At 40.4% G+C, this 19,845-nt stretch overlaps 1 protein-coding gene across 2 annotated transcripts; it reads right to left on the reverse strand.

Annotated features, from left to right (window-relative positions):
- Positions 1-4,425: 4,425 nt before the first annotated feature.
- Positions 4,426-18,896, reverse strand: LOC308303415 (circularly permutated Ras protein 1-like). Of its 2 annotated transcripts, XM_080747772.1 has the most exons (21): positions 18,786-18,896; positions 18,292-18,394; positions 17,188-17,442; positions 16,459-16,692; positions 15,212-15,346; positions 15,025-15,102; positions 13,834-13,910; positions 12,969-13,157; positions 12,559-12,600; positions 12,349-12,438; positions 11,892-12,043; positions 10,444-10,525; positions 10,175-10,305; positions 9,854-9,938; positions 9,573-9,679; positions 7,694-7,806; positions 6,819-6,936; positions 5,877-6,017; positions 5,135-5,228; positions 5,001-5,027; positions 4,426-4,699 (listed from the first exon to the last, which is right to left on the reverse strand). In XM_080747772.1, the coding sequence occupies exons 2-21, from the start codon at positions 18,380-18,382 to the stop codon at positions 4,610-4,612; spliced, it is 2,331 nt and encodes a 776-aa protein (XP_080603898.1). In that variant the 5' UTR covers positions 18,383-18,394; positions 18,786-18,896; the 3' UTR covers positions 4,426-4,609. The 2 variants fall into 2 exon arrangements, with proteins under 2 accessions (XP_080603898.1, XP_080603899.1); XM_080747773.1 differs by lacking the exon at positions 16,459-16,692.
- Positions 18,897-19,845: the final 949 nt, after the last annotated feature.

Here is a 19,845-nt window from a genome sequence, read left to right on the forward strand (position 1 = left end):
TTGAGGAAGGTATCCCTCTTTCAGTACCTTTGTTTTATTATATACGTATAAGCATCTTTGTCAGCCAAGTAGATGCATAACGTGGCTTGGAAAAAGAGAGATGTCTTTAAGTTGACTCATCGCGTACTCTGGTGGAGAACCTATATAAATAAAAATACATAAAATAGAAGATACAATATGAAACAAAACAAGTACAATTGTACAGATAAGTAATACAAGATATAAGGAAATCATTTTAAATGGTTGGAGATCAAAGATTTAAATTGTACTAAATTGATACATTTTGAGGGTGCTCTACAAAGAGTTCAAGGTGATCGAAGCATAAAAACAAAACATTTCCCAAGTCAAGTACAAGCTTGAGCAATTTGCAGTGAAAGCCATTGAGATCAGGTATGACGTGGTCCAGAGCAGTGGTTCCCAAACCTTCTAGCCTGTGACCCAAAAGAGAAATTAGACATTTTCCCGTGACCCAAACTAGTGAAAACAGCAGATCTACAAGCTCCACGTCGCTTCGCACTGCGTTGTGACCTTGTAGATCTGCTATTTTCACTACTTCTTAATGATCATTTTCTTACATTTATGGAATTTCTTAGATGTATTTGTTTCAAAATGTACAAAAAATATTTTTTTGTGGAGGGAAGAATGTTTTGAAATATAGAAATGTTTTTCTTTTCTTTTTTTTTTACTCGAGTCGTGACCCATAACAATTGGTCCGTGACCCACAAATGGTTCCCGACCCACTGTTTGGGAACCAGTGGTCCAGAGGACTAATCTCGTTGTACTGCAACATGGCAGCTTCCCTATGAGAGCTGTGTAGATAAATAAGTGCATATGCCTGTCTCGTCCCTCTGAAAGAGAAGACCACCCTACTTTACTATACAGAATGCAATAATGAGTGCCATAAACTTCACGGATAATAAACCTTAGAGCAGAGTGCTAAATCAGCTTCAGAGTAGAGGCGTGCCTATAAATTACATCATAATCCATGACAGAGAAAGTAACTTTTTTTACATAATTTGTTGACAAGATTGCCTATATTAAAATGTGTTTGTCATCTACCCAAATACCAATACATTTATATCTACTCTTATTCATGGACCTTTTTGCAGTGGAACAATGACTTTTCCCCCCCTTTCTTCTTTTGTCTTTTTCGTTTTTCTTTCTCGTTACCTGTAGCTCTTGCAAATAACATTAACTTAGTTTTACGCACATGCAGTACAAGTTTACAGTCCTTATGTGTATGTTGGAGGAAGTCAAATGGAACGTTGTCGTTTCTCCGCAGCTGAGCTAGGTCTCAAATACAATAATTGTATCATCCAATTTAAATGTGCATGGCAATTAGTTCAATCTTAGTTCATTAGTTCAAATGTATGTGTAAAAAGGGTGGTATGCCACATTCATTCCTTTATGATATTTTGAAGACTTTGTAAAACGAATTAACAGGATGCCTTCAGTGGTTGTAAGATATTTGCTCAGAATCTTTTTAAATTAATAAAATTGCACGTTTAATAAAAATCAGGATTATAATGAAAAACAATTGCTACATTTTTTACTTTTGCCCAATTTCCCTGCATTGTGTTAGTTAGGCAATGGATGCAATAGTAACAGGCCTCATCCCCATACTGAAGACACCAGTAAGGGCACGACCACCCACAAGTGCTCTTCACTGTGGTTCAGTGTCCTGCTTAGTTGTGCTGTTCCTGGCAGAGCTCCCCTGGTTCAAGCTGGAAGCTGACTTCGGCTGCAACTCCACTAGAGCTTCTCCATTCAAGCCTATGAACACGCCTAGAACTTCTACATGTTCTCCTCATGCTCTCTGTCCTCACAGAGACTGTTTGCCTCGCTGCGCTTTGTGGCCCAGAAGAAGAATTCCCACTTGATGACCAGTGGGTGGGGAGGTGGGTTATGTTTTCTTTAACAATATTTGTAAAAGCACATTGCATTGTTATATGACGTACTGCACGAATAAAACTTTATTTGCTTTGAGGTGGAGGCCCAAGGGGAGACTGATGTTTCAGCTGGGTACACAGACACCAAGGCCAAGACAGTCATAGATCTTCACAGGGACAAATGAACTTTAGGCTTCTACTCTCTTCTCAAGTCTGGTATTTCTGATCGAATGATTATCAATCTAAATATTAAAAACTGCCTGGGGAGCACTCAAAAACGAGTAGACAGACCCCAGAAGTGTTTTAAAGTTAAATCTCTCTATGATAATGCACAGCACAAGAAGGAAACAGCTCTAGGCCTTCAGGCTTCAGTGTCAGACATGTAGGTGTGAAGTCTTGTTTACTAGCACGTCTATCCCATGCACATCATGGTCAAAAGCTTTTCTGTTTTATGGGTTAATGATGAACCCTTTTTTTATTATTATTTTGCTTTTCATTATTCAAATCTTGCACTGCCTGCTTGGAATATATTTTCATATTTCTTACCGAATAATGTGGTGTCATAAAGTACATTAAACCTTCTTTCTTAATCTTGACATTTGTAACCAAGTAGCTTTCATTATTAGGTGTAACCTGGTGGATATTCTATTTTGTGGGTAATTTAGTTAATATAGAGGAACTGTGTTTTATTTTGTCTCAGTGACTGGTGGTTTTATTTTGCAATGTCTGTGTATTCTGGGGCAAAGCTGAAAAGCTACTAAGTTAAGGATGATGAGATTATTTGGTTCAATTATTACTTACCTTGTGTGATTGGTAGATGTCAGTGGCGTAAAGTAACTAATTACATTTACTTAAAACACTTTGGCTGCCATTTACGCCAATATGCGTTTTCAGATTTTCACCGCACTTGGCCACCATACTGTATACGCCAAAACGTCTTTTCATTGTTTAATATCAGACCGCCGTCTGATACACCCCGCAGTAATGCAGGTAAAAAATAATTAGAGTTAAAACATTAATCATCTTCATCATCTACGTATATTGTTATATAGATAGACCTTTGTTGACCCTGTGGGGGGAATTCAGTTGCGCTGTTTATATTCTGTCTAAAAAAAGTGTTCAATGGCATATTAACAACATATAAAGCATGTACACTTTTGCTTGTCTAGGAGACACAGCTGCCGGTAACCGGAATGCTCGTCTTAAAACACGCTCGCCACTCTGTGTTTTACTGAATATGATGTTAGAAATAACTTTAGGGTTAGGCATAGTTTTACTGAGCTTAAGATTAAGAAGAGGGTTAGGTTTTGGGACCGTTTCACTGAGGTTAAGGTTAGGAATAAGGTTGGGTTTAACCGTTTAAGCATAGTTAGTTTACCGAGGTTACGTTTAGGAATACCAGGCAGAGACCATTCTACCGCTCCGCCGGATCGACTACTGAGGCGACTGTTTTTTTAAGGAGAGTTTCTGGTATTCCACCTGTCCTCCCAAAAGTCTGCACGACCCTGAATCAAATTTTGCTTTCAACAACATTCTACAACAATGTCTACACTTATAGGTAACTGGAATATATTACATTGCAGAAGGCTAATCAGTCGGCTTGCCAGTCAACACAGCAGTCACATGACTTCAGTAGCTTCTAAAGAGGTAAAGAGAGAGCACTCTGTAGGTGAGCCCACGTAGGACGTTAACAAACTAAGCAGAATTCACCTGTAAGGGCCCACGCAGACTAAGCAGATATTGCATAAGATCAGAACTCGTGGCCGGGGGTTGATCAGTGATCATTTCAAACGACAGCGATCCTCTGTCTTGAATTCGGGCCCGGTATATCCCACTGTGCCAAGTGAAATATCTGAGACCATTACAAACGAGACCGACGTCTAGCGATTCTAGCCTCTTGGCGATCTCGGGGGGGGGGGGGGGGGGGGGGGGGGGGGGGGGGGGGGGTGGCATGAGAAGCGACAAAAAAGTATCAAGAGTAGACCTAGGCCTATATATATATATATATATATATATATATATATGTGTGTGTGTGTGTGTGTGTGACTCAGCTTGACTGAGGGGCAGTCATTTCGGAAGGCAGGGTTTTTCACTACTGCTAATATGACTTTTTTTTCTTTTCTTTTTTTTTAAATGAAAAAAGCCACAAATGCATCTCAAAATATCTAGGCTACATTTCACTTAAACGCCAGAGCTTAACTCTGCATACAATAAGACTTTTTAATTAATGTGAGAGATCATCAGGTCATTTGCAGGTTAGACATTTATTTAGAACTTGAATATCTCAGAAGTAGTATTTCAGCGTGGCATCATTCTATAAGCCATATCTTCAAAACTGTTGGGTCAACCTCCACAACCAATATATCTATCTATTTTGTAGCTATGATCCCCAGCTTTCAAATGAAATTAAAAAATGAAAATGAGAGAAAATGCCGTCAGCCACGCTGGGACACACACACATATATATATATATATATATATATATATATATATATATATATACTACATCATTAGACAGTGTTGCGCACCAAAAATAAAGATTTTAATCTATGATTTCGTTTTTTACACCGCCAGTTATATACAAAGCATAAATTAAGCTTCGAGTGTCCATTAAAATGCCAAACAAAGGAAGAGTCACTGGCTGGTTTATTTTTAAACAGACTGTATGGCTGGTTTATTTTTAAACAGACTGTATTCGCTAATAATTGTGGGCCAGGTGACTAGGTTTTATGTTGATTCTTAAGTGAGATGGTCTTCCTGTTACTGTGCTTCATATTGAAGAGTAGAGCTGCACCCATGTCTGTTAGAGACTGTTGAAGAGAGAGAGACAGAAGAGAGATGGCGATGAAGGTAAGGAATCAAGGATGTAGGCTACAACTACACACATGGACAGCATCCAACACACAACTCCAAGCATTCTTTCAGACACTTTTGGACAATACTTTTGTACCAAGAAAATATTAACCCTGAATGAAATATGTATTTGTATTCTGATTACAGGTAAATGACAAAAAAAGTACCATTATGGTAAGTGAGTGCATTTAATGATACAAAATAACTTCAACACAGTGCAAGACAAATGAAAGATAGCTTTCATGACATGTGCCGTACCTTTGTGTCTGAGATGACGGACATTTTCTAGAAAAGAAATATATATTTGTTCATGCTGTGCTTACACTTTTGTATTGCATTTAGCTTATTAACTGAATGTGTATTTTCTCTTAACAATTGCATCAAAAGCTCACCCTTGTGTAGTTGTGTATGTTGTTGTATATTGGCTCCATGGTTTTAACCCATTCTCCATATGTCTGTGTGTCCTCTGCACTGCGATTATGCTGTCTGTAAATGCAGGGAAACAAATTACATTTCTACCTCTATTCCCAAGTAAGCTATAATAAGGTTCATCACATAACCAGGGGTTCGCAAATATTTTCATGCCAAGGACAACCAAATAGCCATAGCCTTTGTCTATTTTTTGGAAAAAGCAGATCTATCTGTATTCTTTTATTTCTTAGATCAGTGGTCCTCAACCTTTTCAGGCCGTGACCCCCAAAATAATGATATTTTAACTGGGGATCACAAGTTGATCATGTGGGGACCCCCCAAAATAATTTGTGGACCCCCTTGGGGGTCCCGACCCACAGGTTGAGAACCACTGTCTTAGATTATAGTGATTATAGTCTTCATTTTTAGATTCCTTTTGAAGCACTTAGCGTAACGCTGTTTGAAACATGTGGATTGGATGTACAAATAATAAATATCTATACAATTATTTTACATTTTCTTCCCCTCTCATTTGCCCCCTGGTGGCCCACACGTTACTGCAGTTTTTTGGCCGGTGATACCAACTTGTCACAGAGGAAGCAGGAAGGAATGTTTTACCTCTCTCACTCTAAACATTGCTATATACTACCTATATACTGTGTTGGGATAGTGTGCCTCTATCCCAACCCTTTCCCACCACCTCCCTCCATATTGTTCACTCACAGTGCTCTCTCCATTAGTTGTCTCTGCATCTCTCCTTCTCGCTTGGCATCCAGGAAGCGCCCCCTGACTGCCAGCGCGGCGCTGGCCTGTGATGAGTTGAGCTGAATGATGGGCAGAGACAGAGAGGAGAGGGCCAACGAGCTGTAAGGGGACAGACAGTCAGAGGAGGACACTTTTATTATTGCACTTATTGTTACGTCCCAATACGAACATCACAATTTGATTAAGGGGAAACATATGACGGTCAAATTAAAACATACCCTCCTGGTTTATCAACTCAAGGTAACGTCAGATACCTGACTGAAAGGGACGGGTACACATTATGTGTATCATTATTTTATGCTTTAAATATTGAAAAATAGCAGATATACAAGCTCACAGCACGGCACAGAGACAGTGCCGCGCTGCGAGCTTGTAGATCTGCTATTTTTGAAAAATCTTGAAAATTAGAATTTTGACCCGATTCAAAGTGTCTTTTGAATCCTTCTAAGATTTTTTGAAAAAACTATGTTTCTATGTCAGCAATCTGGCTAGCCATCGTCAAAGAAAAGGTCCTTTTCACTGGAGCTCAGTTAGTCTGTTCTTGAGAGACTGCTATGTCAGTGGTTCTCAAACCTTTTCATGTGAAGGACCCCCAAAATTATATTTATTTGGCCACGGACACCCATCTCAAAATATTTAGTTCCAGGGACCACACAGAAGCAAAATTTGAGTTACAAACGTTTGCTTTGAAAATAAAAGATTTGCACACATTTTCACGACTTAAAAAAAAATAGCAGATCTACAAGCTCGCAGCGCGGCACTCGGTGCCGCGCTGTGAGCTTGTATATCTGCTATTTTTCACTGGTTAAAGCATTCAATAATTCTAGGCCTAAATGGGTTAAGGAAATGGGAATCAGTTGCTTGAAATGATGAGCAGAGAGAGGAATGCAAACAGGAGACCTGGCATCTGTCACCTCCCGGTCTTCTGTCAGGACACGGAGCATCCTCTGTCCATCCCTCCGTCTGTATCTGATCTGTAGTTGGATGGACACGTGGCTGCCGGAGGTTGGGGTTGACGCTACAAGCAAAAGCGCAGAGATAAAAGAAATAGAACAAAACCTATAATAGTCACATTCTAGTCTACACTCCGCCGACAGCCTGAGCTTCACACATTCACCTGGGGATGGGAATGATTTAACAACGGGAACCACTGAAATCCATTTAATTTAACCACATTAACAGGTTTCACTATAGATGAAAGTTTCATATGGTATATAACAGGGGTCTTCAACGTTTTCAGGCCGGGGACCCCCAAACTGATGGGGAGATGGAGCAGGGACCCCCTACCACCTCGTAAGGTGGGGGGGTCGGGGCTACGACATATTTTTTATTTTAAACATGTACAAGTTACAGCGAGCAGGGTGGGCCGTACCACAACCATTTCTAAACATACTACTTATTAACTGAGAACAAATGTCAATAATATGTCAATAGCAATCATGTATTCAAGCTATTCAAAATGGATAGAATCATGATTTATTTTTTAACATAAATGTGGAAAATGGCAAAAAAAAGAAGGAAAAAATATTTTTTGAAATCGTTTTTTTTTTTTTTTTTTATCAATAATTTCGCGGACCCCCTAGGGGTCGCGGACCCCCTGTTGAAGACCCCTGGTATATAACATCAGATCTACAAGATCACAATGCGTCACACTGACTGACACCGCGACATGTTGTGAGCTTGTAGATTGGCTATTACATTCTTTTATCAAGTATAACAAGTTGAACTTAAGTGGCTAATGTTCTTCTAATTGTATCACTGGTTTGTCTTCTCACCTTCTGAATCTCCTTCCTTGGCTCCAAATTGAAAGGTGATCTCCTTTTCTGGAGCCACGTTACCCACCTCTCTTGTGCCTTTATGGCCCCCCTGCCTCTCACCCATCACCCACCTAGAGGACAGGACAGTGTGACAAGGACAATACAGATTAGAGGACCTTGTTAGTGATGTATTGGAGTGGTTCTCAAATTATGTTTTATGTCATGGACCCCAAAAACACATGTATTTGGCCGTGGACCCCTATCTGAAAAGATTTTGAGCAAAATATTGTCTAAGAATTTGTTGCGACCGCCAGGTCGCAGTTTAGTATCAAAACCTCCACCGGCCGTCCGTCGGTCGGTCGGTCGGTCACACGTCACACGTCACACCTTTGCCCTGCTCATATCTCCGCATCAGTATGACATCACACTGCAATTGCCCCTTTATACTGTAGGGCTCGTTTGTGTATTGTATGACATCACGCCACATCATCGGCTGAGGACTGTGTGATGTCATCATATCTCCATATATGGAGACATAAGTTGCTCATGCCCAAATATGGGCTGGTGAGGTCAGACTTAGTGTGATGCGTAGGATATCTCCATATATGGAGATTCAACTTCAATGAGTATATAAGACTGGCATTATCTACCGACAGCTGCTATAAGCCAACCCTGGCGATAAGGTCTGAGTCGAAGAAATGCTTCTTTCCTGGCAAGAATTGCCCCTTTATACTGTAGGGCTCGTTTGTGTATTGTATGACATCACGCCACATCATCGGCTGAGGACTGTGTGATGTCATCATATCTCCATATATGGAGACATAAGTTGCTCATGCCCAAATATGGGCTGGTGAGGTCAGATTTAGTGTGATGCGTAGGTTATCTCCATATATGGAGATTCAACTTCAATGAGTAACCATGGCAAACTGTCAACTGCCCGTATGTCTTGATAATTGGTAAAACAAACTTTTGGCCTATTTGTGGAGATAAGCGACCAACGGTCGCTTATCTCCCGATTAGGGAGTCTTACTGGTGTTAGAAAGTGTCTAAATTAAGGTTAAACAGATTGTGGTGCTGTATAAACTAATTTCACTGGAGAGTGGAGACTCTATGGAACCCCTTCAAGGACCCCTGGGGGTCCCCGGAACCCACTTTGAGAAGCACTGATGTAATGCTAAGGCCGTGACACACCATGTGCTTTATATCTGAGCCATGGACCAAGAAAGAGGGCTGCTTCGAAACACATTGCGACCAAACGCTTGGATCATCTAATGTCTTCCAGATGCACAGAAGTGGGATTCAGAACTCAGGGGCGTCACAAGGGGGGCGGGGGGACTGAGTTACTGGGGCCCAAGGTGGAGGGGCCTTAATTATTTTATGCTTTAACTATTGAAAAATAGCAGATATACAAGCTCACAGCACCTGCGAGCTTGTAGATCTGCTACAGTGTTTTTGAAAAGTCTTGAAAATGTGTGCAAATCTTTGAATATTTGTATTTTTATATAAGCAAACATTTGTAACTCAAATCTTGCTTCTGGGAGGTCCCTGGAACTAAATATTTTGAGATGGGGATCTGTGGCCAAATACATATCATGTTGGGGGTCCTTCACATGAAAGATTTTGAGTACCATTGACATAGAAACATATTCAAAGACATTTCACGATTTTTCAAAAATAGCAGATCTGCAAGCTCGCAGTGCGGCACTCGGTGCCGCACTGTGAGCTTGTATATCTGCTATTTTTCAATAGTTAAAGCACAAAATGATGCATAATAATGCGCTCCCAGTCTAAATGGGTTAAACCCCCCTCCCCCTATGAAGAACATTCATGGGGGGCCCGCAGTGAACCCTTGTACCCAGGGCCCAGAATTTGGTGCGACACCCCTGTCAGAACTCACAGTGTTTTGGGCAACAGTAAAGTGACGCCACAGTGTGTAACTATGGCCCTGTTCTCGATGATCTCTTCAAACTCTGTCCACAGCTTATGAGGGCTTGCTATCACCACCTAGGGGAAAGGATAGGAGACACACCCAATGTAAACTTTAAAGATTTGAAGGTTGACATTTCATGGCATACCTCTTCATCATCACAATACAGAGTCGGACACAGTTAAGCCTAATTTATACTTTATATTAAAAAGTTAATGTCGCTTGCCAAGAATAACATTGTGTCATCCTACCTTCCCGCCTGTGCGATCTGCGAGTCTCCCCAGCTCATCCAGCCGGCAGTCTGTTCCTTCTATGGACATCACAGACACTGTCACACTAGTGAAGAAAATGTTATTTCACCATAAATCCCATTGCAGCAGCACACCTACTGTGGTAGCCATTATAGTAGAGGTCCTAACCACCCTGTATGTTCCTATATATTAGCACTGAGGACGGGCAGCAGCGCTTCAGATTCAAGCAAAAAACATGTGACCTCTTTGAAGGTTGTATCTATTTAGTCCCTCCACAGTTGCTCACATTCATGACATATGGATGTAGAGATTTGTACCAACCCCTGTCTGGCAGCATATTCCCCCAAATCCTGGTAGAAAATGGTTGATGACAGAAGAGTGCGAGCATCACTGTCTTCCACTTCTAGATTGCCCAACTCTGTGTTCGCCTTTCCATCAGTACAGATTATCACCTTGGAAACAGACAAAGATAGGTGGTGTTTGTATAAAGAACACAGAATTACAGATAGGAATATGGTAGATGTCTAGAAATGAGCAATACGTATTGACAAATGAGGTATTTCAACAGAGGACTGAGGTTACAGACTTACCTTTGAACCTGGTTGCCTGGAGGCCATTGCGATGGCGAGGAGTGCAGCTGGACCCAGGGCTGTGGCTCCGCACTCTGATAATCTTAAAAATGATTTCTGCATTAGATAAATTTGAATTGATCTTATTTTAATTTCTAGCTGCTTGTAGCTTCTTGTTTTAATTTATCTTTTCAACCGTGACATGCATTTTATCCATGACATCATGTGATCCCATGCCTTTTTTATTTTGTTTCTGCTTTTTCGTTTTTGTTTGCCTGCTAGAAAGAATATTTTTGAAATCCAATGTTTTTTTTTATCTCACTGAAACAATTTGTAATTTATCTCTTATCTTCTAGTTTATACCATTCTACATACTCGACAGTCTCCTATCGGTGTGTTCTATAAATGAACTGAGGTGAATCATGAGAACAAAATGTACAGTAATTAATAAACCATTGGTTCTAAAATTGGTGTTTAGGGATCCCCAGGTATTCTTGAGGAGGTTCCAGGGGGTCCTCAGACAAATTTGTTTAATCACTATGACCCTAGCCTCGCGTAGCCAGGCTTACTCATCTCCGAAGAGAAAAGCCTGGTGACAATAGAAGGCAGAAAGCGTTCAACTTCCGCCGTAGGAATTTCACCGGAAGCTGTATTTTTTTCACGGTGCGGTGTTCCTTAGTCTCGCGTGGCCAGACTGTTGCCTCCGCGATTTGGTCAAATGCTCCCAGCATACAGTCTGGCAGACCGGGGAAGAAATGATGAGTGCGAGATGAGAGCGGAAGTGAAGCCCCCACGTCACTTCCGTTTCCGTCTCACATCACACACATTTATCATTATATAAATAAAAATCATATAAGCATGTTTAGCGTGCTGCTTAGCAGAAATGACATTTTAAAATTTATTTTTTTGAACGGTAATGCCCGTTTTCGATACTCGCCGTTCGGGAGCTGCTGTTCCAGACTCTATATAGCATTCAGAGATTGTGGAATAGTTGTCTGGCTACGTGAGACTAGGTGTTCCTGCAAACGTATTCCCTGCACGAAATTAACTCTGGTCTATGTCTCCTGCTCCGTCGGTTGCGCTCGCAATAAACAATATACAAACAAAAACATTGATTCAAGCAATGTTACACCTATTAAGAGTGAGTTAAGAGCTACAATCTATTTTAGTTTTTTCGCTGGGGAATGTAAACAGACCCGCAACGCATGACGTAACGTCCGTTAAACGCAGACTTCCGCTAGAAATCTTGGAACACACCGGAAGGCATATTGTCTACAGGGTGCTTTGACCCTATATTTTATACTATATAGTATATATATATTATACATATTTCAGATGTGGGCCCGTGGCCAAATGCCTATCATTTTGTGGGTCCTTGATATTTGAGAACTATTGCTTTAAACGCAATGTAAACATTTCAATAATATATTCATCCTATAGATTATAGATATAGACCGACAGTCTTTTACCCCAGAACCTCTCTCTGCAGGTAGTCCTTGGTTCGTGAGAGTGGAGGTGGACTTGGGAAGCTGAAGGCAGCCTCCTTCAGATACTCGCTGTCAGTCAACTCAGCACCCAACAGGAAACGGGTCGTGAACTCCTCGTAACCATGTATCGTCACCTGGTGACAGACGAAACAATAATTGAGAAATTATTATTCAAGATATTTACTGCACTCCACATTCTCTTACATGTACAGTAACTAAATCATATTAAGGATACAAAAATTAACCATAATTTGCTAAATATTTCAAAATGTTTGGTCAATTCTTGTAAATGTATGAAAATATAATACAAATGTCATTAGAAATGTTTCAATTACAGGTAGTAATGTAGGCTTCCTGTGTTTAGCTATTCAGGCGTGAAGAAGACTCTTTGGTCAAAGTCCACAGTGGGAAAGGGAGCTCAAATGTTTCTGTTGCTTACCTGATTGTTGAAGGTGATCAGACCCACTCGTACATGTGGTTGTTGCAGAGTTAGTTTCTGAACACACAGTAACACAGACTCCTGGACAAACTGGTTTGAAAAGAGATTTTTATCAATAACAGCATTTACCTGTTAGATCTACCAGAGAATTGAAAGCAATGTGGAACATTTTGCATACAAGTCTTTAAAGTTTAAGGATAATAACCCCACCTGAAGACGGGACCTGTAGAAAAGCTGCCCTCCCTCTGACACCTTAATGATGGGTAAAGGGCACAATAGTTTAGTTTTGTTTAGTTTAGCTTTAAAACATAAAACCAAATTGATGAAAAACTAAGTGATGGCACTCCTTGAAAAAGAGGGATGCATTATGCAGAGGTAAAATAAAACCCAACTTCAAGCAAGTGATGTATAGCTGCGGTTCTCAAAGTGGGGCCTGGGGACCCCCTGGGGTCCATGGTGCAGTTCCATGGGGTCTTGAAAATCTTTGAATATTTTTTTGAAACATTTTAACAACACAAATCTTGTATGGGGTCCCTGGCACGAATGATTGCAGACGGGGCTCCGTGGCCAAATATGTGTGGCGATCCGTGACATGAAAAGGCTTGAGAAGCACTGATTACCTCTGAGGTTATGCTCATGGAGCCAGAGATGTCAATACAGAAGAGGAGCAGAGCGTCATCAGGAGACAGGAGTTTCTCATCGGGGCTCAACAGGAAGAGGCTGTCCTGGCAGCCATTCTGAGGACACCAGGGTTTGTCAGGGCCGGTTTCTGCGGGCTCCCATGACTGACAGAAGTAACACTCCTTAACCTGCGGTTCAACATAGTGACGGAAGTGACTCTTATCATATCGGTTAATGCCATCGAAGACTAGCCTAGTTCCAGACACTGAATCGCTAGCCACACCCCTTTAATTTTTTTGTTTTGGCATAAGTGAAACGAAATGTCAATTCAGGCTGAGTGTCAGGCTAATCGAAGACATCAGATCTCTTATACTGGAGACCCCTTGTCAAGACGTTAGAAGCAGATAATAAGCGAAAAAGTAATAGTACAATATTTAATGTCTACAGATAGATAGAGGAACAGATGACAGCGGTAGAGGGCGGAGACAAAGTTAGAGAAAAATAACTTAAAGGGCCACTTCACCTCTGGGACAACCCTAACAACAATAAAATAAGATAGGGTTGTCCCAGAGGTGAAGTGGCCCTTTAATTTAACCACTCATGGCATGTCCTATAAAAATGTCTTTAAAAGGATATCCGATCTACAAGCTCATGATGAATCGCATTACGACACGTTTTGAGCTTGTACATTTTATATATAATTATTATTTTTATGACAAAATATGGACAGGATGAAAGTTAATCACCTTTGTTTGCTGGATGAGGACATTCACAGTAACAAATGCAATTTGAACATCAATGTTTCCACATATAGGATAAATGTAAAGATGTAGGCCTAAAGATCAAACGTAAAGATATAATTACCACATTGTCATAAGAACAGGAGTCCAGTACAGAGCCACACTGGGAACAGGTGGTGGGCACTCCTTCTATGGTTTCCACTGGAAATATATTATACATCCACTAATCAAGAAATAATCAATGGCTAATATTCAATGGCTAAATAAACATTTTAGATGAACATAATGTTGAGATAAACAACAAAAGATTGACAAATGTCAACCAGAAGAGAGATAACACTGGTTTGAGGGTGAGGTTTAACCAACAATTTTCCTCTGAAAGCACTAACACTGACCACCTCTTGCCCCTTATCAGGGTCCATATTACACCTGCCCCACTTAACCATATTTAGCAGTGTGGGGCAGAAACAAGTTACTGGTAATATATTACTGTAATAGCCTATTACTAGTAAGACGCCTCAGGGTGACACGCGGGGTCAAGGTCGTGCCATGTCTTGGCCGTCTGGCCAGTGATGTATAGCGGAACAGTTACCCATATACAGTATGTAGACCCCTGGTACCCATCTATGGAGATACGCTGTGAGACCCCAAACATGGTTACTCAGTTATTCGTTATGTGAAAATCCTATGACGTGTTTCACATCTGACATCATACATACAATCCCTTTTATGCCCATACATAGAGATCCCTGTCTGAACCAGCCACACAGATATGGGCTGTCTTCCTCCATATATGGGCATTCCCCTATGAAGTCCTGTTAAATATGGGCTTAATATTGATGACATCAGGGATCTCCATATATGGGCATAAAAGAGATTCTGTTAGAGTGGTTCCCATGACATCACAACATATACTAAACTGCGACCTATGGTCGCAATTACCGGTACTTTACCCAGTAACGAGTAGTGCAAGGGATTACTCTGCCAAATTACTCCGGCTTTTTGTTGGCTCTCTTTTGAAAACATTTAGTTTAAAAGGCCAAGAGAGATTGCTGCTATATTTTATAGCCATTTCGGCTGATTTGTAACTGTTATCATGATTATTATTCCAGACAATTGGATTGGACTCTCTTCTTTTTTTGCTGGTGGGAGGGCAAACGTAATATGTAAAATAATATAATATGTAATATAGGCCTATATGAAATTAGCTCATAAATGTATAGCTTATTTACTATTTACTATATGAGTATTGTAGGCTACTATACTGTATTGAGCTTTATTGTATATGAATACAAGTTTTAAGTTGTTTACCAACCATTTTCATCTGAAACCAGTTTTCCCAAACTGACAAGGATCACATTTGGATTACCCGGTAAAGGTCCCTCTGTTGAACCTGCAAGGTGAAAGAAGATACATCTAAATTGTAAACAGTTAACAGTTACAAATGATATAGATAAAGCCACCGAAAAAGAAAATATGAAAATATGAAGGTAAGCATTTACCAGTAAGAGCCATCTCAGGAGAAGGGCTTGATGGGTACTTCTGAGAAGAAGAGGAGGATGCTGAAGAGGGTGGCAACAACAGCAGGTACTCTGGCATTGACTTCATGAACGAGGGCCTGGGTGGGAGGGCTGGAGCTGAGGTTGGGAAAGAGAGAGGCAGAACTGATTAGTTGAATTGGTCTGTCTTCGTCCAAAGAGGTGATGCTGATCACCCGTTAAGAGTCTGCAGGTTTGTCGAAGCAAAGTGAAAATGACCACTAAGGTGAAAATAGACATAAATAGGTAGAGTTGTATAGAAGTATAATAAGTAGTATATATAGTATATATAAGTAGTACTTCTAAGTTTTAGCAGAAGTTTAGTTTCTGTTTAATAACCATTACTGTTAACCCAATTTCTTTATTCAACAAAGTATACACTATAGATGTCTGATATTTGCAACAATTCATAGACAAAATTGTGTGCACATCTCAAGCCTATTATTCAGGCCAGGTGCTGGACATCAAGGTATCAGATAATGGAGATATCAGATAAAGTTCCAACTTTTACCTGATGAAGACTGATAAAGTCGAAACGTTGCAGTTGCCTATAATAAAGGTACGTTTTTGGAGCATATAAACAGTGTGCGGGCGTTCCTCTCCTGATATTTGCAACAAACCATGTGGAAATCGGTTGAGAATTCAACAAGTTCTGATTATTTAAATAGTGGAGAGACAGCCTTCTTTGATAGACATACAGTACATACAATACATGGGGCATAGAGGCACTCAAAATATGCCGTTCATGATGATGGTGAAGTGAACTGCAGGGTAGCCAGATAAGTCGCCCTCTTTCAAAGTCGCCCCCAAACTCGTTTCCCAACGGGTCTGTGGCCTTAAGCTAGATGCAGAATAGACTAAAATCAAATATTTGCTTCTGGGGGTCCCTGGAACAAAATATTTTGCGATGGGGGTCCGTAGCCAAATACATATCATTCTGGGGGTCCTTCACATGACAAAGTTTGAGAAACACTGATGGCAACATAAGTTTTTTTCAGAAAATTGTTATGATTTAGAAGACATGAATGTGCCTATCAGTGGTTAAGGACCCCCAAAATGTGTTTTTGGCCGTGGACCCCCATCTCAAAATATTTTGTTTCACGGATGGACCCCTATTGCAAACTATTTTGTTCCAGGGACCCCCAAAAGCACAGATTTGATTTTAGTCTAATCTGCATCTAGTTTAAGGCAGCCAACTGAAAACCATTCACCTGTCTTCTCCTGTGTTGAGACACTGGCAGCAACTGGTGACTTTGCCTCTTCGCCACTGCATTCTGGTATGTTATATGAGTAATTTGGGTCCGAGGGATGGACGGCAGTGTCATGCACAACCTTGGGAAGGTCATAGGTGAATGTCTGACTGTCTGTGTTGGGGGATGGGAGTGGCTTGCTGTAAGGTAGGGTCTGGCTATTTGCTGACGGTCTCATGTGGGGTGGAAGAAGGGCTAATGACATGGAAAAGGGCACAGTGTTAAGCCAATACACCACCCTTCGTTCATCACTACTTTGTGAAAATAATCTACGTTCTACAATGACACTTCAGAATAAATTATCAATACTTCTTACTCACGTAAAATACAGACATATAGACAACAGACTTGTGAAGTGTAAAATACTAGAGGTTCGCGGGCCTTTGGCCCGCTCACATCTAGTTAAAAAAATAATAATAATAATAAAAAAACAAAAAAAAAGTAAAAAAAACAAAAAAAAGTAAAAAAAAAAAGTAAAAAAAAAAAAATTGGGGGGGGGGGGGAACTATTGTGCCGCAGCGCACGTTTCCGGTCGGACATATTTGACCGCCGGACGCACTTCCGGTTAGGAACTCCGTGTGCCACGAGATCAGTCCTAGCCAATTGGAGTGCTGCATTTGGTCGTGTCTGACTGACAAACAAACAAAAACCGCTGGCTGCAGTTCTAAAATGTATGTATAGATGGGGTACCTGTCTTTCGAGGTGGTGTCATCGGTTGATTCTTGTCGTCTGAGGCACCTGCTCCTGTCTTGAGGTGAAAGGCTGCATTCACATACACAGGAGAAGGCTTTGCATCTTTCGTCGCCTCTTCATTCTTATACTCGTGCTCAAGGAACTTCTGAGCACGAGGGAGCGTTTTTGGACGGTTGTGTTCCGTTGAATGTGTTGGAGGAGGAGGAGGTGGTGGTGTGCGAGGACGGACCCTGTTAATGGGAGGGAGGAGGGCTAAAGAAACAAGAAATGGTTGTCAGATGCATTGCCATGATTTCTTTCTCCCTAAAACATGATGATCAGGTATTATGATGATTTTTTTTTAAGTGTACAGAAAGAGTTAAAATTGTGTTTTTATGTGGCCACAGCCACCAGTTCATTAGGTATGCCTGGTTGTCAGGTGGTTAGCCACACCCACAGTGTTGGGTGAATGGTAAAAGGGGAGGGGATGAGTTTGTGATGTCATTTAATCTGTTTTTCGACTGGGCCTTTTGACTCAGTGGCTTTCAGATTTCAGGAAGTGAACACAAATACACAGGGAAGACAGATCTGCACATTATAACCCCACCCAATAGGTGGCCTATTAGAATAATGTTAACTTCATAGACATACAAAACAGAAAAAGTACAAAACTATGGCACCACCTCTTTAAGATTGCAATGGAAATATCCTCAATCATATTTTACACATAATAACTGTAGCTACTGCACATATTGCAGATTCCTCCTGGATCTGCACCAAATCACATCAAATGTATTGCACACTGTTTCTCTATCCTCTATCCTTATCATGTTAGCCTGCTGTAATTTATGCAGCTTGCCTCTGGGACCATTCAAGTTATATCCTATCTTAATTATCTTATAGGAGAACAACAGCCATGCATGTGAATTATATATTAGGATGCAGACTGTGAAAATAGGCTAAAATGGTAGCTTGCACCATCTGTGTGCACTGCAGTGATTTAAGTGTAACTCAAGTGGCTTTTACAATAAGCCTAGGCTATCTGAGAACACAGAGAGCTGCATTAGTTGCAGGGAGCAGCAAATAGGCACAGACAAAGTACATTTGAAATACAATTTTCACCTGAGCGTTTGACGACACATGGATTTGGACTTTGGACCTCCCTCGGATTGGCTGATGGTGGGACATAAACAAACCCACAGGCAAATTCCATTGTCTTTGCTACCTATACAAAAATGAAACGGACACAATTTCAACCCAACATAAACAACAACTAATACTTTTACCATAGACAGCCAATTCAAGTACTAGAAAGGTTACCCCCATTTACTATATCAAATGTAGCCCAATTAACAATATAGTACAGAACCAAACGTGGACATGCTGGAATTATTGATTGAAGTAATTATGCTTTGGGAGCAGAAAATCGGTGTGCGGAGTCATATTTCTTATCTGTATACAATAATTTGTCCAGCACCCAGCCTATTATGGCCTCGGATGTGCATGCTCTTTTGGCTGTTTTTCAGCCTTTAGTTTAACAGGCTGGTATTATTGTCATGAAATGAATACTGGATTAAATAAACAAATACAAAATAACAAAACGAGATGAGACATACCTGTAACCACGAAGTCCTTTGGATAATGACTGAACCATTATAAAATCCCTCCCTCACACTGTGACTGTAAAGTCAAACAGCTTGAGCAACCGGTTTCTCCCAACATACAGCTGCCCAGTTAACTCAACCAATTGCACATTACATTGCCTAATGTTTGTCAAACATTCCATGAATGTGAAAAGACATGGGCGTGGAATTGTTAGGTTATAGATAACAAGGAGAACTGACTGAACTGAGAGGCGTTGTATAGAGTCAAAATAGGAGACAGTTTCAATGTTTCGTCTACAAGAATGACACTGAGGTCAAACAAGGTTTAGTTAGACTTTTATTTTGTAAATCCGATACCAATGTCAAAAGGAATTCTGTCCTTCTGTATAACAATTATAATGTAAACATTAATTTAACACCAGCTGGACTTAGATGCACTTCTTTGTAAACCTGGGTAAGTCTGATCAATGTGATCATGATGCTGGGTAAGCATCATGATCATTTATTTCTATGACCTAATGAATAAATAATATTGGACGATGTCGACAGAGGATAAATATCAAATAATACTCTTTTATTTTGTCATCAAGCATATACTGTAGACTTGTGCACACAAATTGTTGACGCACGTGTGTACATATACACACACTCACTCATATCTCTCTCACACACACACCCTCACACACAGAACACACACACAAGGTACCCAGTGCACTGAAGTCAGTGATAAATTAATTCATAATCATATTGCACAAGTACTGGAACCAAATGAGCGAGACTTTTAAAGTAAATAATGAAATCTGACGTTACAGTCTGGGAACATTAACGCCACACTTTTCATCAGAATCATTGTAACAGCATTCTTTGACATTATTATGTTAATCAACAAGAGGATTCATTTACAGAGTTTTGAAACCATAAAAATGAATTCACATGAACTTATAAACAACGAAGTATAACCTCCATGGCATGCACTTGGTGAAAACTGGGTTCATGACACGCAGTGGAAAGTAACTAAGTACATTTATTAATGTACTACTGTACTTAAGTATAATTTTGAGGTATTTGTTCC

Source organism: Nannobrachium achirus (genome assembly GCF_963921795.1).
Source record: "Nannobrachium achirus genome assembly, chromosome: 18".
Lineage (NCBI taxonomy): Eukaryota > Metazoa > Chordata > Actinopteri > Myctophiformes > Myctophidae > Nannobrachium > Nannobrachium achirus.